Source organism: Eleutherodactylus coqui, chromosome 10 (genome assembly GCF_035609145.1).
Source record: "Eleutherodactylus coqui strain aEleCoq1 chromosome 10, aEleCoq1.hap1, whole genome shotgun sequence".
NCBI classification, from domain to species: domain Eukaryota; kingdom Metazoa; phylum Chordata; class Amphibia; order Anura; family Eleutherodactylidae; genus Eleutherodactylus; species Eleutherodactylus coqui.
Window position 1 is genome coordinate 113219935 of NC_089846.1, and position 23350 is coordinate 113243284.

At 42.0% G+C, this 23350-nt stretch overlaps 1 protein-coding gene across 4 annotated transcripts in view; it reads left to right on the forward strand.

Moving 5' to 3' along the window:
- The window catches only part of PAK3 (p21 (RAC1) activated kinase 3), a 188313-nt gene that overhangs the window by 137295 nt on the left and 27668 nt on the right, over positions 1 to 23350 (forward strand). For all 4 annotated transcript variants that reach the window (XM_066581726.1, XM_066581728.1, XM_066581725.1 and 1 more), the window contains 7 exons: positions 1891 to 2044; positions 2541 to 2578; positions 5839 to 5964; positions 8315 to 8495; positions 14158 to 14221; positions 20729 to 20777; positions 20943 to 21055. In XM_066581726.1, the coding sequence (XP_066437823.1) occupies positions 1891 to 2044; positions 2541 to 2578; positions 5839 to 5964; positions 8315 to 8495; positions 14158 to 14221; positions 20729 to 20777; positions 20943 to 21055 (725 nt within the window). The remainder of the gene's footprint in view (positions 1 to 1890; positions 2045 to 2540; positions 2579 to 5838; positions 5965 to 8314; positions 8496 to 14157; positions 14222 to 20728; positions 20778 to 20942; positions 21056 to 23350) is intronic.

Here is a 23350-nt window from a genome sequence, read left to right on the forward strand (position 1 = left end):
ACAGCGTGAGCTTATTCTACTGCGTAGTCAGAACAAAACTTAAAAAAATGTTTCCGGCATCAATATATTTTGAGCACTCCTGCAAATGGACTCCCGGATTTGTGATCACTGTTCATTGGACAGAGTAAAGCCTAAGTCACATACCCACTTAGAGATGTAGGGAAGCTGAATATTATATAGGGCATAGAGCAGACTGGAGTGTATTTGTGTGATCAGAACTCCAGTTTTTGGGTATCGTAGACAAAAAAAATCTTAAAGAGGTGGAATAAATCAAATTTTCTTTGCAATGACGGAAAGGACGAGATACCCGCAAGATATAGGCGGTACTGTTTTGTAAGGTCCCTTTTACACTGACCTATAAATCGTTCAGGTTCCTGCATCCAACAAGAATATAAACGATTGATTAGCTTTCAGTCGGTGGAAGCATTTGCACTAAATGAGTTTTTGCTCATTTTTCTCTCATCATTCAGTTTCTGCGTGCAGAAAATAGAACGATACATCGGCCCATGTGAACAGGCAGTCGCTCATCTTTGATTGACTGCCTGTTCACTGTGAACAGAGGCAATCGGGCCAAAACAATTCCCGATCCGCCTCCATTCACTGAGCGATTATCGCTCCCTTGTAAAAGAACCCTAAGGCCTCTCTCTGCCCATGCTTTAGTTTAAAGGCCTGGAGGCAGTCATCAAATTGGAGGTAGACTTCAAAGTGTAGATAAAACATTCAGTGACATGTCAAAAGAATTAATCTGTGGGAATCTGGGTGCTGAGACCCCCACAGATTGCTAAAATAAAGGGGAAAACGGGCTCATCTGAGTGCTATGCCTGATCGACTTTTGTGTCTCCTTGGAGCATTGTATGGACTCATTTGGAAGTCTGAGTCCTTTTACTGCTTGGCAGACATATCTGAAGGATCATAGCACTCAGCTGAGCACGTTTGACCCTTCGCTTTGGTGATTGGTGGGGAATTTCCAGACCCACACAGATCAAAACTTCTGGTATCACTTTGACTTGGGAAAGAAAGTTTGTTTAATATGACAGTTCTGGTAGTTTGCTGTACTTTTTGACCTGCAGGTTCTAAAGGACAAGGGAGATAAGCCAATACCGTCAAATTCTCAAACCTAAAACATATGCTCTGTACTGTCATTTGCAAAAAAGAGGCATGAATGTCTCTCCGTGTTTCCTGATATAACGTGTTCAAAGCAAATCGACATAAATTATTGCGGAAGCAATAAATCTGCACTACTTTGATGCATACCAGCTAAAGACTGATGCATTTAATAGCCCATCTTTCTTCAGTGTACTCGGTCCAGAGGGATCTATAGTAGATGTGAAAGGCACTTTTATCATTCCTCTATTATTACTCTATTATTCACTTGTTTAGAGTAATATAAGGCGATTCGGCAACTGGTTGACCTCACACAGTTATCGTGCTGACTAGTTGCCCCCTCATCTAGACATTGTCTTTAACCCTTTCACCATACCTACTAATGGCAAGGCTCACAATACAACCATAGTACCATTGTGATATAGAAAGGCACAAATACGTATTTCAAACCCACTATTTACTGTAAATAGTCATTTGTGTTTTGCAGTTTACTGCCATAATTAGAGCTAACTTTCCATCATGTTTCATGAAAGACATGTTTTTGAGACATGGTTCATTCATCTTTATCTCTCACAACCATAATGTTGTTTTCTTTTCTCCATCTGGGATCCTGGTTTTTGCTCTTTATTTTTTTTTTCCAAGACTATGAATGCAATTCTAGCAAAAACAAGGTCTCACTCATAGCAAAACCAAGGTCTCAACCCAACTTTCTCTCACTGTGCTTTTAAACCAGTATCGTTGATGGTGGACAACTCTAAATTCTGTTTTCTGTACTTTTTCATGCAGGGAATCCCAGAGCAATGGGCTAGATTACTGCAGACCTCAAACATCACCAAACTGGAGCAGAAGAAGAACCCTCAGGCTGTGTTAGATGTCCTAAAATTCTACGATTCCAAAGAGACTGTGAACAACCAGAAATATATGAGCTTTACATCTGGAGGTAAAGTAATGCTGTAGGAGGTATATGAATGTAATAATATTTCCTGGCTAGCTCGCTAAATTATTATGGGGGTTATATTACTTAAAGGGCTAGTCAGGTGAAAACACATTTTTCTATCCCTGACCCCCTTACCTGATTGCCTGTCTCACTCTGGAGGTCTCCTTTGTGTATTGTAAACACTGCCACGCAAAGAGGAAGAGTTAAGATTTTTTTTGAAAGTGGGGAGGAAAAAAAAGAGGAAAAAAAAAAGGTCCACATCCTTAAGGGGTTATGTATAAAATTAGGTGTAGTACAAGGAGCAGCTCCACCTTTGCTGGCCAATTTCTGTTCATTTACTTTGATTTTTAACTAAATTAATAAGAACTTAAAGTGAAATGTCTTGTAGCTGTATTTACCAAGCTTTATAGAAGGCTTTGCGTTCACATTACCATTATGCTTATTAAGGAGTATTAGAGATCTTTCTGTCTCTGACACAAATTCATATTTTACATTGCAGATAAAAGCGCACATGGGTATATAGCTGCTCACTCTTTGGTAAGTTGAATATTACAAAAACATGCATGTAACAAAACTGCTAACGTATTTTTATGTAATTTTGCAATACCTTGCCTACCATTTTTTCACTATGTTCAGACTATATGCCAGCAAAATCTCTCATCATACTTTATATATTAAAAGCCCCAAAGTATGCAGCTGTATGCCATGTGGTTGCATACATTGCCAATTCAGTTGCATACATTGCCCATTCAGTTGCATATATTATTGCCCATGCGGTTGCATACATTATTGCCCATGCGGTTGCATACATTGCCCATTGACTCCCATTGCATATTTTTAAAATTTATTTGCAAGATCCATTTTGTTTTGAAAAGCATAGTTGACGTATACTGACCAGATTCACGTCTGAACATCACCCTTCTGGTATGATGAAAACAAAGGTTTGGTACCGTGTTAGCCAGTAGAGCAAAATGTGATTGTTCCCAGTGAGAGAAACCAAGTAATCTTGTAGATATGATACCTTTTAATGGCTAACACAAATACTTGATGTTACAGCGAGCTTCCGAACCAACGCAGGGTTCTTCTTCAGGCTTATGGATTGGATCTGAAGAGGCATGGATATTTATACACACTTATAACATACATACTTATGACAAGGCACAGATATGGATGTGATTGGTTCGCACTTAAAAGGAATTCTGCAACAGCAAACAAACTTTTTTTGTCTAGGCACTGAAAGCGGAGTGAAAGTTTTATGGTTCCTAAATTACTGTTGGGGGGGGGGGTCGTCAGGCTAGAAATGCTACAAGAGGTACACAAAACATTTTTAACTAAACACTGATAAGGGAGTGAAAGTTAAAAATATTTGTGTACCTCTTGTAGCATTTCTAGTCTGACCAACTCCCCACCCCAAACAGTAATTCAGGGACCATAAAACTTTCACTCCGGTATCAGTGCCTAGACAAAAAAGTTTGTTTGCTGTTGCAGAATTCATTTAAAGTGCGAACCAATCACATCAATATCTGTGCCTTGTCATAGGTATGTATGTTATAAGTGTGTATAAATATCCATGCCTCTTCAGATCTAGTCCATTTAAGCCTGAAGAAGAACCCTGCGTTGGTTCGGAAGCTCGCTGTATCATCATGTATTTTTGTTAGCCTTCTGGAATACATATGGTCCTTTTAGAGGGCTTCTGTGATTTAAATATTCCCTACTTGTTAGAAGGGTCACTTCTAAGCTAATGACAGAGTGTTTCCCTACTGGGATTCCCAGCAATCGGGTGTAATCTGTGAAGAAGCCTGGCAGTAAGTGTTCAGACTCCCTGCAGTGCCCCCAGAGGGAAAATCAAGCATTACACAATGCCCGTTCAAATCAGGCGGTTGTCTGTGTAATAAAGGACAGGATCTCCCAGAACAAGAGATGCTCTTTGTAACAGGCGCCCAGCTTAGTAAAGAGATAAGGGTTCTGAATAGGGAAAACCTCTGTTGTTTTAGGGTTTATGAAAATCGTTTTTCTAAACCGGACAAACCCCTTTAAAAACAACGTTGGTGTGTTCAATGAACAATATTCGCCGAGAGAATGTAAGGAAGCAAGTGTGTGGAAATAATGTTAAGGCGATTTTCACTTGAATGCATTTACTGTAAAGAAGTACTTTGCATTAGTATTTGTAAGCCAAAACTGGAAGTATAAAATAGAGAAAAGTACAATAGGAGGATTTTTCACGTTCTCCATTATTTTGACCCACTAGTGTCTTTGGTATGTAAATAGTGTAACAAAATACTGACCAAAATACACAAGTGTGAAGAGGCATTATAGGCACCTTATCAGCTGTAAGACTCTATGGGAATAGTCAAGTCCCTGAATAGGGGTCTGTTAAAGTGGTTTTACAGGCAAAAACTACTAATGATCTATCCTCAGGATAGGTCATCAATAGTCAATTGCCGGGGACCTGACACTCGGGATCCCCAGCAATGAGCTGCCAGTGTAATGGGCCGGACGGCATCATAGGGGACAGGAGAGGAAGTGGCATACCTGACTTCACTCGCATTGAAATCACTTCCGTCTCTTCTGTGTCCAACATCGGGGTTGGATGCAGAAGTGTAATAGCCACTTCATCTCCCATTGATTTCAGTGGAAGTAAACCCAGATAGGGCAGTTCCTCTCCTGTCCCCTATGACACACATCTGGCTCGCTGCACTGATAGCAGGCAGGACTCTCTTCATTACCAGGAGTCAGGTCCCAGGGAATTAACAATTGACGACGTATCCTGTTACTAACATGACTAGCATGGACTATTCTGTCAGTAGTGCATACTAATACACAGCGTGAGGTAGGTAGTCAAAAAAGAAGCACAAGCATCTTTGTTTGTCCTGGACTAGAGTCGCTGTAATCCACACCCATCACCCTTTATTTAAAGTATACATTGTGCCCCTTACATCGAGCGCAGAGTGATGCCCAAGCAACCATGAAAAGCTCGAACAGTATCATCCATGATACTCTGAGTGTTGTACAATTTATCTCTACTGCCCAGGATGCGGAACCATCTCTCCTTGCAGGGTCCGATCAGGAGAATGTAAGTAGAGGTACACACATAGATGTTTAGGGGTGTCATATTATGCAAGCCTTTAACGCTGAAGGGCCCTATACTTAACACGGAAAGGTCAGTCCATACCTGATGATTTCGGCAGGACCAGACGACTATAGTGTGTGTAGGGTGGTCTAATGACTCTTCCTCAACAGTTATCAGGGGAAAGAAGGATCAGACGTGTTGAATCTCAACACTTGATCCTTTTGTTCTCTGTGGAGATAAGCCATCATCAGAAGTGTCTGGCAGCTTACTCCCCTCTGCTCATGGAAAACACATGAGCCCTGGGCTGAATCAAGTGTCTATATGGGGTAAAGTCGGACGGATTTACCAATGGCCAACTGAACGTTTGGCCGACAGCTGTTATAGGTATATGGGCACCTGTAGACCCCTTCATATCGCTGAATTACCTGCTCCTCTTCACAGCCAAGTATGAATTTATACTGATTCCATTAAACGCAATAGCTTTGGGGTCCTGTATGACCTAGACAAGGCTTTGACCCTAATACAGTATATTAAAAAGTTGATGATGGTGGGCACTTTTTAAGGAAGCGGCAGTTACGTGGTTGGACCACTATTGCAAAGGAAGCAATCTACTATTTTCAGCAGAAGGCAGGGAAAGAGCTGTGTCTTATTGCTTTGTTTACTTGGTCACAGCCAGAAGCACAGAGAACAACACAGTGACCTCTTTATTTTATCACTTCTATTCCAGAACACAAAGACTGCATCAGAGCCGCCTCTAGCCCCCCCTGTCTCGGAGGAGGAGGATGAAGAAGAGGAAGAGGAGGAGGATGAACCCCCACCTGTGATAGCCCCACGTCCTGAACATACAAAATCTGTAAGAATCCTTTCAGTCAAGACTGTAGTAATATGAGAAATATTTTGACACTATTCCTTGTATGCCTTAAAATAATAAAATGTCTTGCTTCCATAAGGACATAAGAAGGCCATAGGGGTCATAATATACACACAGCTCCAAGTATGAACAGCGCATGCAAGGTCTCTTTTAAGAGAGATATACTGTATCCAACAGGGTCCATCTATCGTCCAGCAGTTAACCATTATGAGTAGACACCCACAGGCCCTCAGAGCAGAATGCAGCTTTAGGCTCTAGTAAACGGGCAGAATCTAATCATAGGACCTTTTTATGAGCCCATCATGTCCTTACTTCCAAAGTGCATTATTTTGGTTGTTTGCTCAGCTATTTTAACCCTTCACTGAATGAACTTCCAAAAACATGTCAAAATGTATAATCTATATAATCTGCAACTGACAAATCATGCCATCTAGTTGCTGTTCGGAGAACCATGCAATAATATCGTGAAGTGTCTCATATCTGTTACACCATGTAGTAGAGAGGCAGAACCATTCCCTTAAGAAATATGCATGTTGTATCATATATGATACAAATGCTGTGAATGGTTGAAATCCCTGTGTACTATAATACTAAATGCCTAAGAAATATATTCACATACAATAAGTAATCTCTTTTTTTTTTTTTTTTATAGAGAACTCCTTTCAATGCAAATTAGTCTAAAAGTGGTCTGCCACGCTCTCTTGCAGCCTGTTGTCATAGTAAACTGCTTCAAAATCATAAAATCCGAATAAAGAAGGGCACAGTAAAATGTAAAGATACTTCAGCTTACCGCATGAATATTTTACAGGCCATAGGGTTTGTGAATTGTATTATTTAATGTATTTTGTATGCTTTTTCAATTGATCTACCAGAGCAGTAAAGCTCAAGTAGAAGTAAGTCCTCCCAAGATAAGCGGCTTGATGATTTCTAAGGTATAGGGTGCCTTGTTGGAAGCTATGGAGATGTTCCAAGAAAAACGCACCTCCAGGGTTTACTGTGATTAAGACTATCATGCAGATACATTCTACCCTAGCTTACCCCGTTGTTTGTACAAACACATGCATCAGCGGATATACAATTTCCTTATGTCAAGTCTGCTAAATTTAAAGCCCACAGGCCAACAGTAGCATTTCAGATCTTTGGAGTTGACCTTTCTCTTTTTGGTTTTTGCTTCATAGATATGATGGAATATAAAAATGACCGACTGCGCTAGATCTTTCCCTAATGAGACCCTGTAAAGTTCAAGTATTCTTATCCCCCTTTTAGACGATCCTCGTTTGAATGTGCGAGTGACGTCGCCGCTAAGTCATTCGCTCTCGCGCAGCCTGTTTAGAGGCATTGTTGCTTGTTCAAACACAAATCATTGTAATCTCTGTAAAAGCGAATGAAAGGGACTGAACGATTGCTGTTTAAACCAAAATATGCGCAAATGAGCCAACGATGACTTCTATATCTGCATAAAATGAATGCCGAACAAAAAGTGAACAATTCTTGTTTGTCGTTCAGTATTTGACTCGCAGTTAGTCGAATAGTTATTGTTCACTTTAGCTCGTTTTAACTATTTTTTGGAACTATAATCGTTACGTCTAAAAGCATCTTTAATGAATGGTCATTCAAAGCCTAGAAATTACATTTCTGCCTTTAATAATGAGCCGTACTCACACACCTTAAAATAATACTTGCCTCTACATAGTAATATAGCATGTTAGGCCAAAAAAAGACACGTCATCCATTCCAGCCTATTACCCCTCCAATGTTGATCTAGTCTGTTCATCTTTCTTCCTGTTGGGTTTGCTTTGTCATGAACGAATATACTGTTGAGTGAGTTGGATTCATGAATCTACAGAAAAGGGTTCTTTACTGTAAGAGCAGTGAGACTGTGGAACTCTCTGCCTGAGGATGTGGTGATGGCAAAATCTATAGAAGAGTTTAAAAGGGGACTTGATGTCTTTCTAGAGCGGAAGGATATTATAGGTTATAAATCTTAGGTTAATTGTTAATCCGGGTATACAGGCAGGTAGGAACTATTAGGGGTTGATCCAGGGATTAGTCTGACTGCCATTAGGGAGTCGGGAAGGAATTTTTCCCCCAAAAGGGCTAATTGGCTCCTGCCTCTTGGTTTTTTTTGCCTTCCTCTGGCTCGACAACATAGGAGGATAAACAGGCTGGACTGGATGGCCATTGTCTTCATTCAGCCTTACATACTATCTTCTGCTAGCGTCCATAAGTGAATTTATATCGCCTGTCTTTTATACGTGGATTTCTTCGCAATAATACATTTCAAATTTGCTTCCTTTACTCTAAAAATATATATATTTTGCTTTTCCTGCAGATTTATACGCGGTCTGTCATTGAACCAGTAGCTGTACCTGTACCAGCTAAAGAAGCCTCGACTTCCCCAGTAACCACCCAGCCAGAAAACTCCAACTCAAGCACGAGCACTTTGTACAGGAACACTGACAGACAACGCAAAAAATCCAAGATGACAGATGAAGAAATCCTGGAGAAATTAAGTAGGTTTCTCTTTAGTCCAAGGTTATGGTTTCTCTTAAGTCTGCGAAGTAGACAGAATCATTTCATAAATATCGAGTCTAAGGCTGGACACATGTTTTATATAGTATGGGCTTTTATGAGATAATCTACAGAGAAAATAAATGAGCAGCAGTATATGCTACCTGCACAATGTACCGTGTTTCCCCCAAAATAAGACACTGTCTTATATTAATTTTTGCCTCAAAAAAGGCACAGTGTCTTATTTTCGGGGGTGTCTAGTGATACCTAGCAGCGGCGTTCGGGTCACTCACGATGGCCTGCAGCTAGTGCTTGTGTAGAGGCCTGAAAAAAGGCATTATATAGCACTGTTTAGTTATGGGGACCGGTAATAATATAACCGGCCCTAGGGGTTTATCTGAGTCACTTTACACAAGGGATACAGGTAAGCCAGCAACCAGTTAGGACGTTTTTATCCAGCTGCACAAGGTAGAAAAAATGCACAGAGACTCAGATGAGACAGGTAGCCTGGCAACCAAATAGGCTGTGATTGGCTGCAGACAAACTGGTCAGGTGACAGAGGGGAGACTTAGCCGGACAACGGTCGCAGGAGGCAGTTTTTTAAGAAATCAGTGAAGAGAGTAGTGAGAAAAAGAGGTGCCAGGCAGAGGAGCACCATAAGAAGGGGCGCTGGGCGGAGAGAGGGCGCCAGAAAAAGAAGCGCCCGACAGGAGAAAAGAAAGTGCCAAATAGGAGAGAGAAGTGAAAAGAGACAGAGATCAGCCGTGACCGAGCGAAACCAGAGAAATCTGAGAAATCGTGAGTAACTGAGAAAGAGAGTCAGATTTGACAGTGAATAGAGGAAAAATAAAAGAGGTAAATATGAAGAGCAGGAGATAAAGAAATAGAGATGTAAATACAAAGAAGGATAGAAAGAAGAAATCCAAAGTAAGCTCCCAGTTTATAAATAAGTTAGACAGGAGTCTATATTGTTGCAACTTGTGTATCATTTATTATGCACAGAATGTGATGAAGAAAACGACCTCATCGCACTGTTTCATTTAATAACATCGTGTTTACAACAAGTTAAACAAAATATCTGACTCCTTGTATTATTCCACACCTCACCACTCACAACCACAAATTGTGCCCAAGGGCACTGGCGTCTGAACAAAGCAAAAAAAAAGAAAACAAATCACAATTAATTGCCAGCCACAAATAATACTAAAATTATCGCTCCCCATAGCCCTTTGTGGCATCATGACACTTGCATTTAGCGCTTCCAAAAACATGGTACCAAGTTGTGCCATGTTTTCAACAGCGCTGAAACCGCTGCCCATGCATACTGCCAAAGATAGAACATGCATCTCTGCCAAAGCGCAGCGTTGAAGATGCTGCATTTTAACGCTTGTCTCAACAGCCCCATTGAAATGAACGGGAGCGTTATACAGTGTTTAGCTCAGCGCCAAAAAGACAGCGCTAAACGCTGTACAAAAACGTCCGTGTGAGGGAGGCCTAAAGCAGCGTATATACTGAACATTTATCGTTCAGAAAACCGTTCAGTTTAAACGTGAGCCAACGAACAAAGATGATTGCGCGGTTCTCCTCCGTCGTTCACTTGTCGGGCAGTTTAAACACAAATTGCTCCCCGTTTCACATAGGAAGTGAATGAGAAGTGCACTATGCTCAACGAGAATCATGCAGTCTAAGCAGGCTGCCGGAGCGAGCTGGTGATGACGTCACCAGCATGTCCGCTCAGGCAAGCTAGAAGGGTGAGATTCTTGCTCAGTGTAAAAGGGCCATTAGCGTTTAAAAGAAAGATTTTGTAACTTAATTACATTTCATTCATCACATTAAACAGTGAAATTGTTAGGAAGGACATTTCTCAAACTGTGTCTGTAAATTGGTTAATCGGTGTAGCTGACGGAGCTGCTCTCCTGACTTTCATTGTGTTCGCTCTGCAGTGCTGTGATATACCATAGCAGCACTTCTTTACAGTTTAAAAAAATCCCTTGATTTGCATACATGCAAATTATCATAAGCTGGAAACAATAGCCTAACAAAGCAACCATGTAGAGGTCAGGTGTAAACATTATGTGTCTTCAGCCAAAGGTGGTGCATTAGATTAAGTGAGCAGCACATAGTTATTACAGACACTGTATGATTTAGGACCCTTTTACCCGGGATGACATGTTTGGCACAGATGCCTGACAAGTCATCACAGCTGTAATCGTTCCTGTGCTTTTACATGCTAGTGAATGGAGGTGAAGTGGGGCGGGGATCGTTCTGGCCCCTCCCCATCCATTCACAATAAACAGGCAGTCGTTCATAAGTCAACAACTCTCCATTTACACGGGTCCATCCGTGCAGAAACTGAATGACGAACATGAAGCGAACAAATTCTCGTTTGTCCAGTCGGCGCATGCACTGAACGATAACACTGCTCAACAGCATTTTTGCATATGGAGTGCGATATATCAATTCTTTTGGGATTTTATGGGTGTAGAATACGAATTTACCTTTAGAAATGATGTATCACGTAAGGTTTTTATGTAATTTTGATTTTTTTTTTCCAATTTTTAAAAAAAGGTTTTTGTGTTTGTGCTCATTTTCTGGTGAATTATTTATATAAAATAAATCAGTGGCTAAGCTGAACTCTTTATTTGAGTGTATGAAGTTCTAAAAATGGTCACTAGATGGCAGAACAATGTAGTTGAGCAGGAAGGTTACTGACATGAGCCTATCTGTACTGCGGTTTAGTGTTTGTTGTAATCTGTACGAAGCATTTCTCTTCATTCTTACCTCAGCATATTGGTATTTTTTGAGTTTCATTCACAAATATATTACCAGAAAAAGATTATTTTTTTGTATTTAAAACCAGACAATATTTGGCAATACTGTATGCGGGAATCTGAACGATTTATCGGCCTGCGTTAAAGGGCCCCAAGTTGACATTTAGTTATAAGAAACTTTTAACAGGACATTCCACCCAAAACGCAAATCAAGTGAATTTTTTAGGATGTTGAATATGAAGACATTGTATAATTTAGGTAGTTTACTTAAAGTGAAATGGCTGCATATGAATTGTGAGATACTTCTTTTTTTTTTTTTTTAAATCTATATCCCCTTCCCGCTGCAGGGCGTAAGTTTACGTCCTGGCAGCCTGGTACTTCCCGCAACAGGGCGTAAACTTACGTCCTGGAGATAGCGCGGGATCATATGTGATCCCGCGCAATCCCGCAGCGGGAGCCGGCTGTCAGTCACAGCCGGCGTCCCGCTGCAACAGCGGGGGGGGGCATCGGAGATGCGCCCCCCCGCTGTTAACCCCTCCCCTGCCGCGATCTAAGTAGATCGCGGCAGGGAAAGAGTTCAGAGGGAGCGCGGCTCCCTCTGTGTCTCCGGCCGGAACTCGCGATGTCATCGCGAGAGCCCGGCCTGTCACCATGGCAACAGGACGCCAGACACTGGCGTCCTGTATTGCCTATGCCTAGGATCGCTGTATAAGCGATAAGGCATGGGAGAGCAGTAGCTCTGCCATGCCTTATAACAGCGATCATCAGGGCAGTGGTTAAAGTCCCTCAGAGGGACACAAACAGTGTAAAAAAAACAAAGATTAAAAAAATGTAAAAAAAGAGTAAAAAAAAACATTTTTTTATGCTTTTTCTCAGATTAGCATAAAAAAAGGTAAAACAAATATAAAATCCCACATATTTGGTATTGTCGCGTCCGTAACGACGCGTACAATAAGTTGCACATGCTTTTGACTGTGCATGGAAAAAAACGCTAAAAAAAACGCTAAAAAACTGAGGCAAAATGCTAATTCTTAGCATTTTGCCTCACTAAAAACGCAATAAAAGTGATCAAAAAAGCCATATGTACCCCAAAATGGTACCAATAAAATCTACAGCTTGTCTCGCAAAAAATAAGTCCTCATAGAGTGCCGTACATCAAAAAATAAAAAAGTTACAGGACTTTGAATGCAGCGATTTCGAAAAAAAAAGATTTCCAAGAAAAAGGGTTTTTATTGCAGAAAAGTGGGAAAACCTAAAAAAAATGTAAGAATTTTGGTATCGTTGTAACCGTACCGACCCGCAGAAAAAATGGAATGTCTCATTTATGCTGCATGATTAACGCTGTAAAAAAAAAAAATAAAATCTATGGCAGAATTGATGCGTTTTCTCTCCCTGCTATCATTAAAAAAAAAAAAAAAAAAAGTTTTACAATATAGTCTATGTACCGAAAAGTGGCACCGATAAAAACTACAGTTCGCCACGCAAAAAACAAGCCCTCATACGGCCGCGTCGACGGAAAAATAAAACAGTTATGACTTTTGATAAACGGAGAAGAAAATCCGCCAAAAATTGTTGCATCCTTAAGCTCAAAATAGGCCATGTCATGAAGGGGATATCCTGTAGGAGAGCCAGACGATGCAATCTTTGTAGTGCTGTATGACCCGAAAATCCAGTGCCTTTGGTTTTGCAGCTCAGCTCCATTAAAGTAAATGTGACTGAGCTGCAATACCGCACAAAATCTGTGCTGCTTTCGTAAGAAAGCAACCATATTTTTGTAATTTTTTTTTTACCGCAACTTTTAAGGGGTTGTCCAAGTTCTAGGTCCAGGGTGAAATCAGTTACCCTAGCAGGAACATAAAAAATAGGCTTCTACTCGCCACTTCCTGCTTTGCCAGTCCTCGGTCCTCCACTCCTTGTTTGTTTACTGGCTGCAGTCCCGCCTGGTTTGCGGCACATCAGAGGCGCTGCAGCCAATAACAGAGCTCAGCAACCGAGCTCTGTTATTGGCTGCAAAGCCTGTGACATCCCATAAACAGCCTGGAGCAGCCTGTAAACGTGACCACAGAGACTCAGATTGGCGATGCGGGGCACAGCAGCAGCGGAAGACACACGTATAAGCCTAATTTTTATGTTACTGCTTTGGGAACTAGTTTTACACTGGACCTAGAACTCTGATAACCTCTTTAAGAACTAATGACAAATGATTTAGGCTGCCTGTCCACGGGCGTTTTGGAATTGCGTTCCCCGCGGCGATAATCCAGCCGTGGGGAACGCAATGCATGCTTTCCATAGCATTGCTATGGAAAGCGCTTCCCCCTGTCCATTAGCGGAGAATCATAGCGGTTCTCCGCTCACGGCCGGCAATTCGCAGCATGCTGCGAATTGCTGTGATTCTCTGCGGTCAGCCTATCTGTCAGATAAGCTGACCGCGGAGATCCACCTGCTGGCTCCGTCTCCCGCGGCGGAGATTTGACGCGGGATTTCGTGGACAGGAGGCCTAAGAATATTTGACATCAGTTTTTGTACCAGCTGTCTTATTAAACACAATAAAAAGAAATAGATGCTGTTACATATTGAAAGTTATACAGGCAGCAGTGGTTTCCCATCTGTCCTTTGTACAAAATAATGAAGGGGAGTAGGGATGGACCGAAGGGATCATTAATGTTATAAGCTGCAACACATCCATCCTGCCATCTACCTCCTTCAGGCGTCAGTATTTATGAAGGATGGTGGAATAGATGATACCTTTTTTTTTCACTGCCGGACAGCTTGGTGATAACTGAAGAGTTTGTACACTGATGTTTGTGTATCGCATGTTACATTTCAGATTGCATTAGTCATTCTGTTTATCTTTGTAAGCTATTCATTTTCTTTTTTCATTGTACTTCTGCAGGAAGCATTGTCAGTGTCGGCGATCCTAAAAAAAAGTACACAAGGTTTGAAAAGATTGGCCAAGGGTGAGTATGCAAATAATTCTTTCTAATCTTAATTTCTTAAACTTTTGCATAAATGTTAGATGAAGTCGCTTAATTCAAGTACAGTGTGCTAATACAGGATGGTTGGACTCACATGGGCTTCCATTTCTTTTGTGTTTTTAATCCTCTTAATGCTAAAGGGCTGTAATGTATGCGTTCCAGTGGTGACATTTGTATAGAGCAGTACCGGGAGCCGGGCCTGCTCCATAAATAGTGGGTGTATTCAACATATTTGGTAGCACCGCATTCATAAAATAAAGCACTATTTATCCTTCAGGGTGAACTTTGTTAGAAGAAAAAACACCCCCAACACCAAAATTGCTCATTTTTTGGTCACCCTGTCAAGAAAAAAAATTAAGAAGAAACCATCAAAAAGTCATTTGTATTCCTAATGGTACCTCAAGAAAACTCAGGTTGTCCAGCAAAAAATGAGTGTCTTAACAACTCCATTGATGGAAAGCTAAAGTTATGGCAGTCAGAAGATAGTGACAGAAAATATTTTTTTGAAAGAGGTTTCAAAAGAGTCTGTGATATCCTGCTCCCTCTACGGAATCTTCTGTCGCAGCTCTTCTCTCTATGAGTCTACACTAACACACAGTTTGTGTGATTCACCCTTTTATCCTCCAGACTACTTTTTGATTTTCTCCTTAGCGACAGCTTGATACAGTACAGCCTGCATGATCTGCCTTTTCTGAATACTTGGATGCTCCCCCTCTCTCCATACTCTGAACTGCCATTTACGACTCAGTAACTACAGCATTCAGAGAATGCCCCAAGAGCAGCAGTGCGCAGAATCTGCAGAGTAAGGCCTTAGTCAGACGGGGGTTTTTAGCCGCGCATGCGCATGCGTCCGGCGATTTTTTTAAAACCATTGCTTTGCAATGGTATCGGACACATGAGTGCTTTTTATGCGCTCGTCTGATAAATTATAGAACAAAAAATCGCAGATCGCACTTATCTGCGATCTGCGATTCCTGTTCTCTTCTGTATATGCGCTCAATGGGGCCGGCGGCAGCAGCGCCGACCCCATTGAGAACATATAGAAGACAAATCATTCTTCTCTGCCACAGCTGTAACAGCTGTGGCAGAGAAGAACGATGTTTGCCCATTGAATTCAATGGAGCGGCAATACAGCCGCTCCATTGAAAGCAATGGGCTGCCGGCGTGCGCGGGGTGAATTGTCGGGAAGGGGTTAAATATATAAGCCCTTCCCTGCAATTCATCCAGAAATGTGTTAAAATAAAAAAAAATTGTATACTCACCTTTCCGCTGCAGCCGGAGTCCAGCCGCGGCCGCTGTCAGTTCTCCTGAACTGCTTCTTGGCACTATTCAGCCAGCGGGGCTTTAAAATCCCCGCCTGCTGAATGATCTGCCTCTGATTGGTCACAGCCCTGACCAATCAGAGGCTGAAAACACTCACACACCCATTCATGAATGGGTGAGTGACTGCTGCCTCTCAGCGCTGAGCCAATCAGGGGCAGGTCTGACTCACATCCATTCATGAATTCATGAATGGGTGTTAGTGAGGCATGCCTCTGATTGGCTCAGCGCTGAGCCAATCAGGGGGCAGGTCTGACTCACACCCCCTTCACACCCACTGCAGGACGGCCGCGCGGAGCTCTGGCTGCCGGCAGAAGGTGAGTATACAATTTTTTTTTATTTTTACACATTTTAGGATGAATTGCAGGTAAGGGCTTATATATTTAAGCCCTTACCGACAATTCATCCCGGGCTCGCCCGCAGTGCATTGCTTTCAATGGAGACAGCTGTATTGCCGTCTCCATTGAATGCAATGCGCTGGACAGCTCCGGCCCGTTTCTAATGAAACGCGGCTAGGAGCAGATTTTCGGGCGATTTGCGGGCGACTTGCCCGTCTGACTAAGGCCTAAGTCTAAGTACCTTGCTACGGCTACTTGTGCTAAGGTTAGTCCTCCAGAACACCTTTTATCATTGGCCAGCATTCAATTCAGAGAAGGCCCCGGGAACGGCGGTGCGCAGACTCTTATGTGGCCCAATGATAAAAGTTGTTCTGGAAGCCTAACCTTACTGCTGTAGTAAGTAGCTGTACTAAGCTACTTGTATAATACGTATCTATAGAATAGATAGGTTTTTAGTGGCATACTGACAAAGTGAGCTGCTTAAAAACATATCCACAGCCCCAAGAGGTTTGCCAATTTTTAAATTTGGTCCCGACCTATTGCCAAGTATGTGCAGGCTTGGTCTAGACAGTACTATAGATGACCACCGCATAGGGGCATATGAGCCCCAATTACTTAGCTTCTGCGAGTTACAATTATACTTGCAAAATTCCTACAAGTCACATTTACCTATTATCCCATTGCAGTAAGGGTGTGTTCATATCATTTTTTCAGTGCATTTTGGAGGTAGATGTAGGAAAGTTCTCCTGACATAAGCAGCTAATGTTTGCCACTATATAGGCATAAAGCGGCATATGTCGCCTTTATGAGATGCTTCTGTATGCAATAGCATAGTTGAGTACGCTATTCCATACAGTTAACAAATGTATGTCTACATATACTGGCCGATGATTGCCAAAAGGACACTTTTATGACAAACCTATTAGTGATTGGCGACCTATAGATACTTGAAGCTTATATGCTAGAAGTTTCCCGGGGCATATACAGTGTAAATAGACCCTAAACTTGATCATTTCTATCTTGCATGATCAAGAGCTGGAACAGGCTTGATGTTAGTCATTCTAACCGCATTACTTCTTACTATCTCCGCATGCCGTGATCCTGCTATACTACTGTACTGAATACTGTAATTACGCCGTGACATGAAGGACTTCCTTGGCGTGACGTGGCACACTATATGACCAGGACACATTAAAGTTAATTGCCTGCGTCTTATGATTCTGCTTTAATGCTGCTGATTAATCTGCAAGTATCCGTATCCATCTTGCAGCCTTCCCGCTGTGCCGCGTGTGTTCAGCCTTGTATGCAGTGTCATCCGGCAGCAGACAGGCTCTTTATTATTTCTTTCCCTGTGCAGGGTTTCTTGGCAGGATAAAGCAGGTAATGAGGTTTTGTGAGACAGCCAAGATGTATATTTAGTGTTGATCTAGAAACATATTTATCCAGCCCGTTCCAAAAGACTAAGAGCAGCAGAGATACAAGCGGGTGGAGATGTAAACATGCAGCGCACCGCTCAGCCCATAAACAATAGCTTGCTTGTTATTAAAGACTTGTGTTTATTCAAGAAAGTCCGGAACTTTCATCCAGTGTAACACGGCACAGAGTCGGCCTACGGTGCGGTGTTGAGTAAGCCATGGTTTGCAGCAAATGATACTATCATTATGAAGGCTGTTACATGAAGCCTTTCATCAAGAACTCAAGAGATCAGCATAGAGATTATAGTTTAATTACTGGGCCAGTCATTCAGACGAAGGCATCGGCAATATAATGAGTAGGATGGGAGACTTATAGACAGTTGACTTCTTATCTGTACACTACCGCACAGGAAATTGTACTACACAGGTTACCGGAATGAATATGACATAGAGAGAGAAGCGGACGACCACGATTTTATATCGCCTGCTCAGAAATGATGACTCTATCTAGATTTATAACATTTTATGTAACACTGGAAATTGCCACTTTTCTTATTGATCATGAAGTGAGACCTGAAGGAAATCGGGAAATTACCTATTGTGTAAATCAGGTTTTTATAGTTTAATCACTTAAGGAGAAAGCACGCTAAATATACGGCTCTTGGTCCCGGGCTTAAATCCCAGCGGATAACAAAAATATGGCGCAAGATGAAAGTTTCTGCTCCTGCAATCAAACAGGAGCAGGTCGGGTGCTTAGACACAGCTGAGGGCCCAGAGGAGAAGGGAGAAACATTTTGTAACTGCTTCTACTTTCTCCTTTCCCTGCTACATAGCAATCAATGAGTGCTAGGTACTTAGGAGTGAAAGCAGAAGTGTATGTGCTGCTATGCGACCCGGTGATCATGTCACCTTCGGGTGCCTCCTGGCATAGCAGAGCGGCAGGGTCCTAGCAGACCCTAATCAGCTCAGTTAGTGACTATTATCACTGCAAGGGGATGTTTTCCCATGTAACCGGGTGCTCCTATGAATATCCCAGTTACAAGGGAAAAGTGTGAATTAAAAAAAAAACGACAATGTGAATCGCCACTAGAGGTCTTGTATGACATCATGGGGGACACAGAGGGTAAAAAAAATAGTTACAAAAATAAGTTAAAAGCCAATTACCGAATTAAATAAAATAAAAATCTATACAGAAAAAAGAAAATGACCGACGGCCCGCCAACCAAAACTAGCGCAATATGCATCCTGTAATATGCGACTAAGCAAATTATATGTCCAAACGTCCTAAACAAAAATGAGGAACCCATTCCCCTACTTTATTTTAGCATAGATGTATTACTTTTAAAAATAAACTATAAATTAAAAAAAAATTCCTTTTTAGCTTTTTACCTCTAATAAAACTTAAAAAATTTAAAAAAAGTGAAAAAAAGATAGCCCTATATGTCATGGGGAAAAAATGTAGCAAAAATAATTTTGGTAACTGAGGAAAAAAAATTGTAAAACCACCACATGAGTAAAACCCCTAAGGCCTTAGTCAGACGGGCGTTTTTTCGCGCGATTTGCGGATCGCATGACGGATGCGCATCCGCAAATCGCGTGACCGGTGCGCGCAAGTCGCCCGCAAATCGCCCGAAAATCTGCTCCTAGCCGCGTTTCATTAGAAACGGGCCGAAGCTGTCCAGCGCATTGCATTCAATGGAGACGGCAATACAGCCGTCTCCATTGAAAGCAATGCGCTGCGGGCGAGCCCGGGATGAATTGTCGGTAAGGGCTTAAATATATAAGCCCTTACCTGCAATTCATCCTAAAATGTGTAAAAATAAAAAAAAATTGTATACTCACCTTCTGCCGGCAGCCGGAGCTCCGCGTGGCCGTCCTGCAGTGGGTGTGAAGGGGGTGTGAGTCAGACCTGCCCCTTGATTGGCTCAGCGCTGAGCCAATCAGAGGCATGCCTCACTCACACCCATTCATGAATTCATGAATGGATGTGAGTCAGACCTGCCCCTGATTGGCTCAGCGCTGAGAGGCAGCAGTCACTCATGAATTCATGAATGGGTGTGTGAGTGTTTTCAGCCTCTGATTGGTCAGGGCTGTGACCAATCAGAGGCAGATCATTCAGCAGGCGGGGATTTTAAAGCCCCGCCGGCTGAATAGTGCCAAGAAGCAGTTCAGGAGAACTGACAGCGGCCGCGGCTGGACTCCGGCTGCAGCGGAAAGGTGAGTATACAATTTTTTTTTATTTTAACACATTTTAGGATGAATTGGAGGGAAGGGCTTATATATTTAACCCCTTCCCGACAATTCACCCCACGCACGCCGGCAGCCTATTGCTTTCAATGGAGCGGCTGTATTGCCGGCTCCATTGAATTCAATGGGCAAACATCGTTCTTCTCTGCCACAGCTGTTACAGCTGTGGCAGAGAAGAATGATTTGTCTTCTATATGTTCTCAATGGGGTTGGCGCTGCTGCTGCCGGCCCCATTGAGCGCATATACAGAAGAGAACAGGAATCGCAGATCGCAGATAGGTGCGATCTGCGATTTTTTGTTCTATAATTTATCGGACGAGCGCATAAAAAGCGCTCATGGGTCCGATACCATTGCAAAGCAATGGTTTTTAAAAATTGCCGGACGCATGCGCATGCGCAAATCGCGGCTAAAAACGCCCGTCTGACTAAGGCCTAAAAGGTGTCTGGTCCTTGAGGACTAAAATACCCTGGTCTTTAAGAGGTTAAAGGAATTTTTGGTTTTTTTTTTTTTTTTTTTCTTTAACCATTTAATGTCACAATCTACATTTTCGAAAAATCCAGCTGTTTTCACACTGGTAATTGTATGTATGTGCATAGAAAAATATAGAGCGCTAAATATTTCCTATACATATAAAGGAAGTGTCAGACTGTTATGAGGCACGGTGGCCAAAATGAAAACTGCAGGACTTCAAGTTATTTTTAACTCGCGATGTTTGTGGGGTTTTCATATTTTACAACTGACATATAACACTGAGATGCTGCATTTTTGCATCAAAACCGGCAAAAATAAAAAAAATAACAGTTTGGTACCGTGTTGGCCAATAGAACAAAATGTTATTACTCACAGTGAGAGAAACTAAATAATACGATCCCTTTTAATGGCCAGCAAAAGAAATGATGTTGCAGCAAGCTTTCAAGGCTATTGGGCCTCAGGCTAGCGTAACATTATGTTGTTTCTCTTACTGGAAGCAATAACAAAACCATCTAAAATGTGGTGTTTTCGCTAAAAAAAACACTGCAACATCAGCTTTTCACGGCCAAACCTCATAGTTGCTTGTAATGTATATACATTTGAGAACTAAACGCCTCTATTCTCCAATATATGCACATATGTATGCCTTAAATGCATTCCTCTTAATAAGTGGCTCTCCGGTTTTGTGTCTGCGCAGGGCATCCGGTACGGTGTACACCGCTATAGACATTGCTACCGGACAAGAGGTAAGCTGCATCGTTACAGGCTGAGAAATGTATCTGAGCATCTGAATGTTTAGCTGTTTTTCATACTTTCTATGACTATTTTTATTCTCTAATTACCTTGAAGCACGTGATGTACTCATTGTGACTTTTTAATCTTTTTTTTTTTTTTTTCTTTGCCTTTCTCAGGTAGCAATAAAGCAAATGAACCTTCAACAGCAGCCCAAAAAAGAATTAATTATTAATGAGATCTTGGTCATGAGGGAAAATAAAAATCCTAACATTGTGAATTATTTAGACAGGTGAGAGGCACATCTCGGTGAGATCATTTACATATCTATTGTGTGTGGATTAGAATGGATGGAGCAGAGCTGGCAGGCATCAATATATGATGTGGGGTGAGCTGTAAATGACTGTATACATGTAGACCTCTTTATGTGCACTACGAAGCCCTTTTTACATGGGGCAATGCTCAACCCAACAAATCTTCATATGAAGGTTTATTTCTGACGAATGACCTATGTAAAAATGCTTAGCAAGTGAACGACAAATGGTAAAACAACTTGTTTATTGCAGATCGCATCATTTGTACACCCAGAAAAATGATCTTTTTGTGGCACATCTCATGTAAACAGGGCATGTGAGGCTGACTAAGTGAGCTGCTTCATAGGAAAGTCATTTCAATGATCATTCATATGTTGCCTACGATAATTGCAGCATATGATTCTCTGCTTGTGGACACGGGGCCGGCGCTTTCCATAGCAATGCTATGGAAAGCTTCAGACGGCGTGATTCGCGGCCATTTACCGCCGGCGAAATCACTGCCATTGACAGGGGGTCTGAAAGTAACAAACTCCAATCAACTTGCTATCTTGTCAATCAGCACTTAATATGGGCAATAATCTGACTGTGTAAAGGGACCTTATAGGGGTATTCCCATCTCGGCAATCCCATTCCACTATGCTACAAACCCAAAAATACAGCATTCGCCAATTACGTGTGCGTGTCAAAAATGCCCCGTTATTTTTAAAGGGAACCTGTCCTGTCCCCATACAGCATAAATCAGTGCCTCGTAGAGCGGAGAATGTATGTGTTCATATGTACTTGTGAGAAGTGTGGGGTAGCTCACCCGCATGTAAATCCCTTTTTATTGCCCCTTTTTTGAATTCTAAGTTTGTTTGTCTGCCCCTTAGATTTGGAAACAAATCTGTATTAGGTTTACGATGTAGGACATACAATACAGTCGGGTCTGTTTGCAATATCTTTTTATTGTGATTGTATCTTTCACTCCTGTAATACTACTTTGCATCATTTTCAAATCTCTCTTATATTTCGCAGTTATTGTATATTGCCCCCTGTTTCTATATAGGCTTTGTTCATTAAAAGTTGATTGTGTAAGGCAAAAAAATAGTTTAAAGCGAACCTGTTGAATTGGAAAAGCAGTCAGTTTTGCAGATGGCAAGTTATAGAGCACAAAGTTCTGAGCAGATTAATATATAATTCAGCATAACTCGTCATTTTTCATCTAAATCTTGGCTTTTCTGGGCTTAGGAGTCCAGTGGGTGGTCATGCTCAGTGACGGACAGCTTGCCTTGCATGATTAGGACCGCCCACTGGACTCCTTAGTATGAGCAACAGTTTAGCTCAATAAATTATGCTGCATCTCATCCCACAAAACTATATATCTGTCACATTCAAGGTGTGAAATTAGTCATTGTTTAGAATGCCCAGGTAATCTATAGAATGGCAAAAATGGGATGTCAAAGTTTTAACCCTTTCCAATCCAATTTGTATCCTGGTTTTCCTAGGGGGCTTACTCTTTTTCTGCCGTTACAACAGCGCTATATGCTGACTAAAGCCAGTACTGCATGTGGTGACACGTTGGATAGGCTCCAACAGCAGAGAGGCTGGCAATATACAGTAAGAGAACCCCGACGGACGTCTTCCAACATCGGAGCTGTGGAGCCTTAAATCATAATGTCTTCAGAGGTTAGACAGTGGATTGGAAAGGGTTAACCCTTTCCAATTCACTGTCTGACGTCTTCAGACATTCTGATTGAAGGCTGCACAGCTCCGATGTCGGAAGACGTCCGGCAGGGTATTCATACTGTAGATTACTGGCTGCTCTGTTGTCGGGGGACTCTCCAGCATGTGTCATACCGCAGTACTGGCTCTAGCCAGCAGATGGCGCCATTGTATAATGGCAGAAAGAGAAAGCCCCCTAAGAAACCCTGAATCCAAAATTGAATTGCAAAGGGTTAAATGATTAAAGGGCTTGTCCGAGTTGTAGGTTTTCAGTAAAACCCCTGCTTCCTATATGGTAACATAACAAATAGATGTATACTCGCCTCTCCCTGCTCTGTTCTGTGCTGGCGTTTAATCCTCCGAGCTTGATTGGTCACTGAGCTCTACCATGGGCTGCAGTGCCTGTAACTTCCTGTAAACTGGCTGGGGCAGCCTATAAACATGACATCAGAGGGGAGACCTGGAACAACGCCGCAGGACACAGCGAAAGCAGGGAGAGGTGAGTGTATTGCAATTGTTATGCTACTGCATGGGGAACGGGTTGTACCAAGAATCTACAACTCTGACAACCC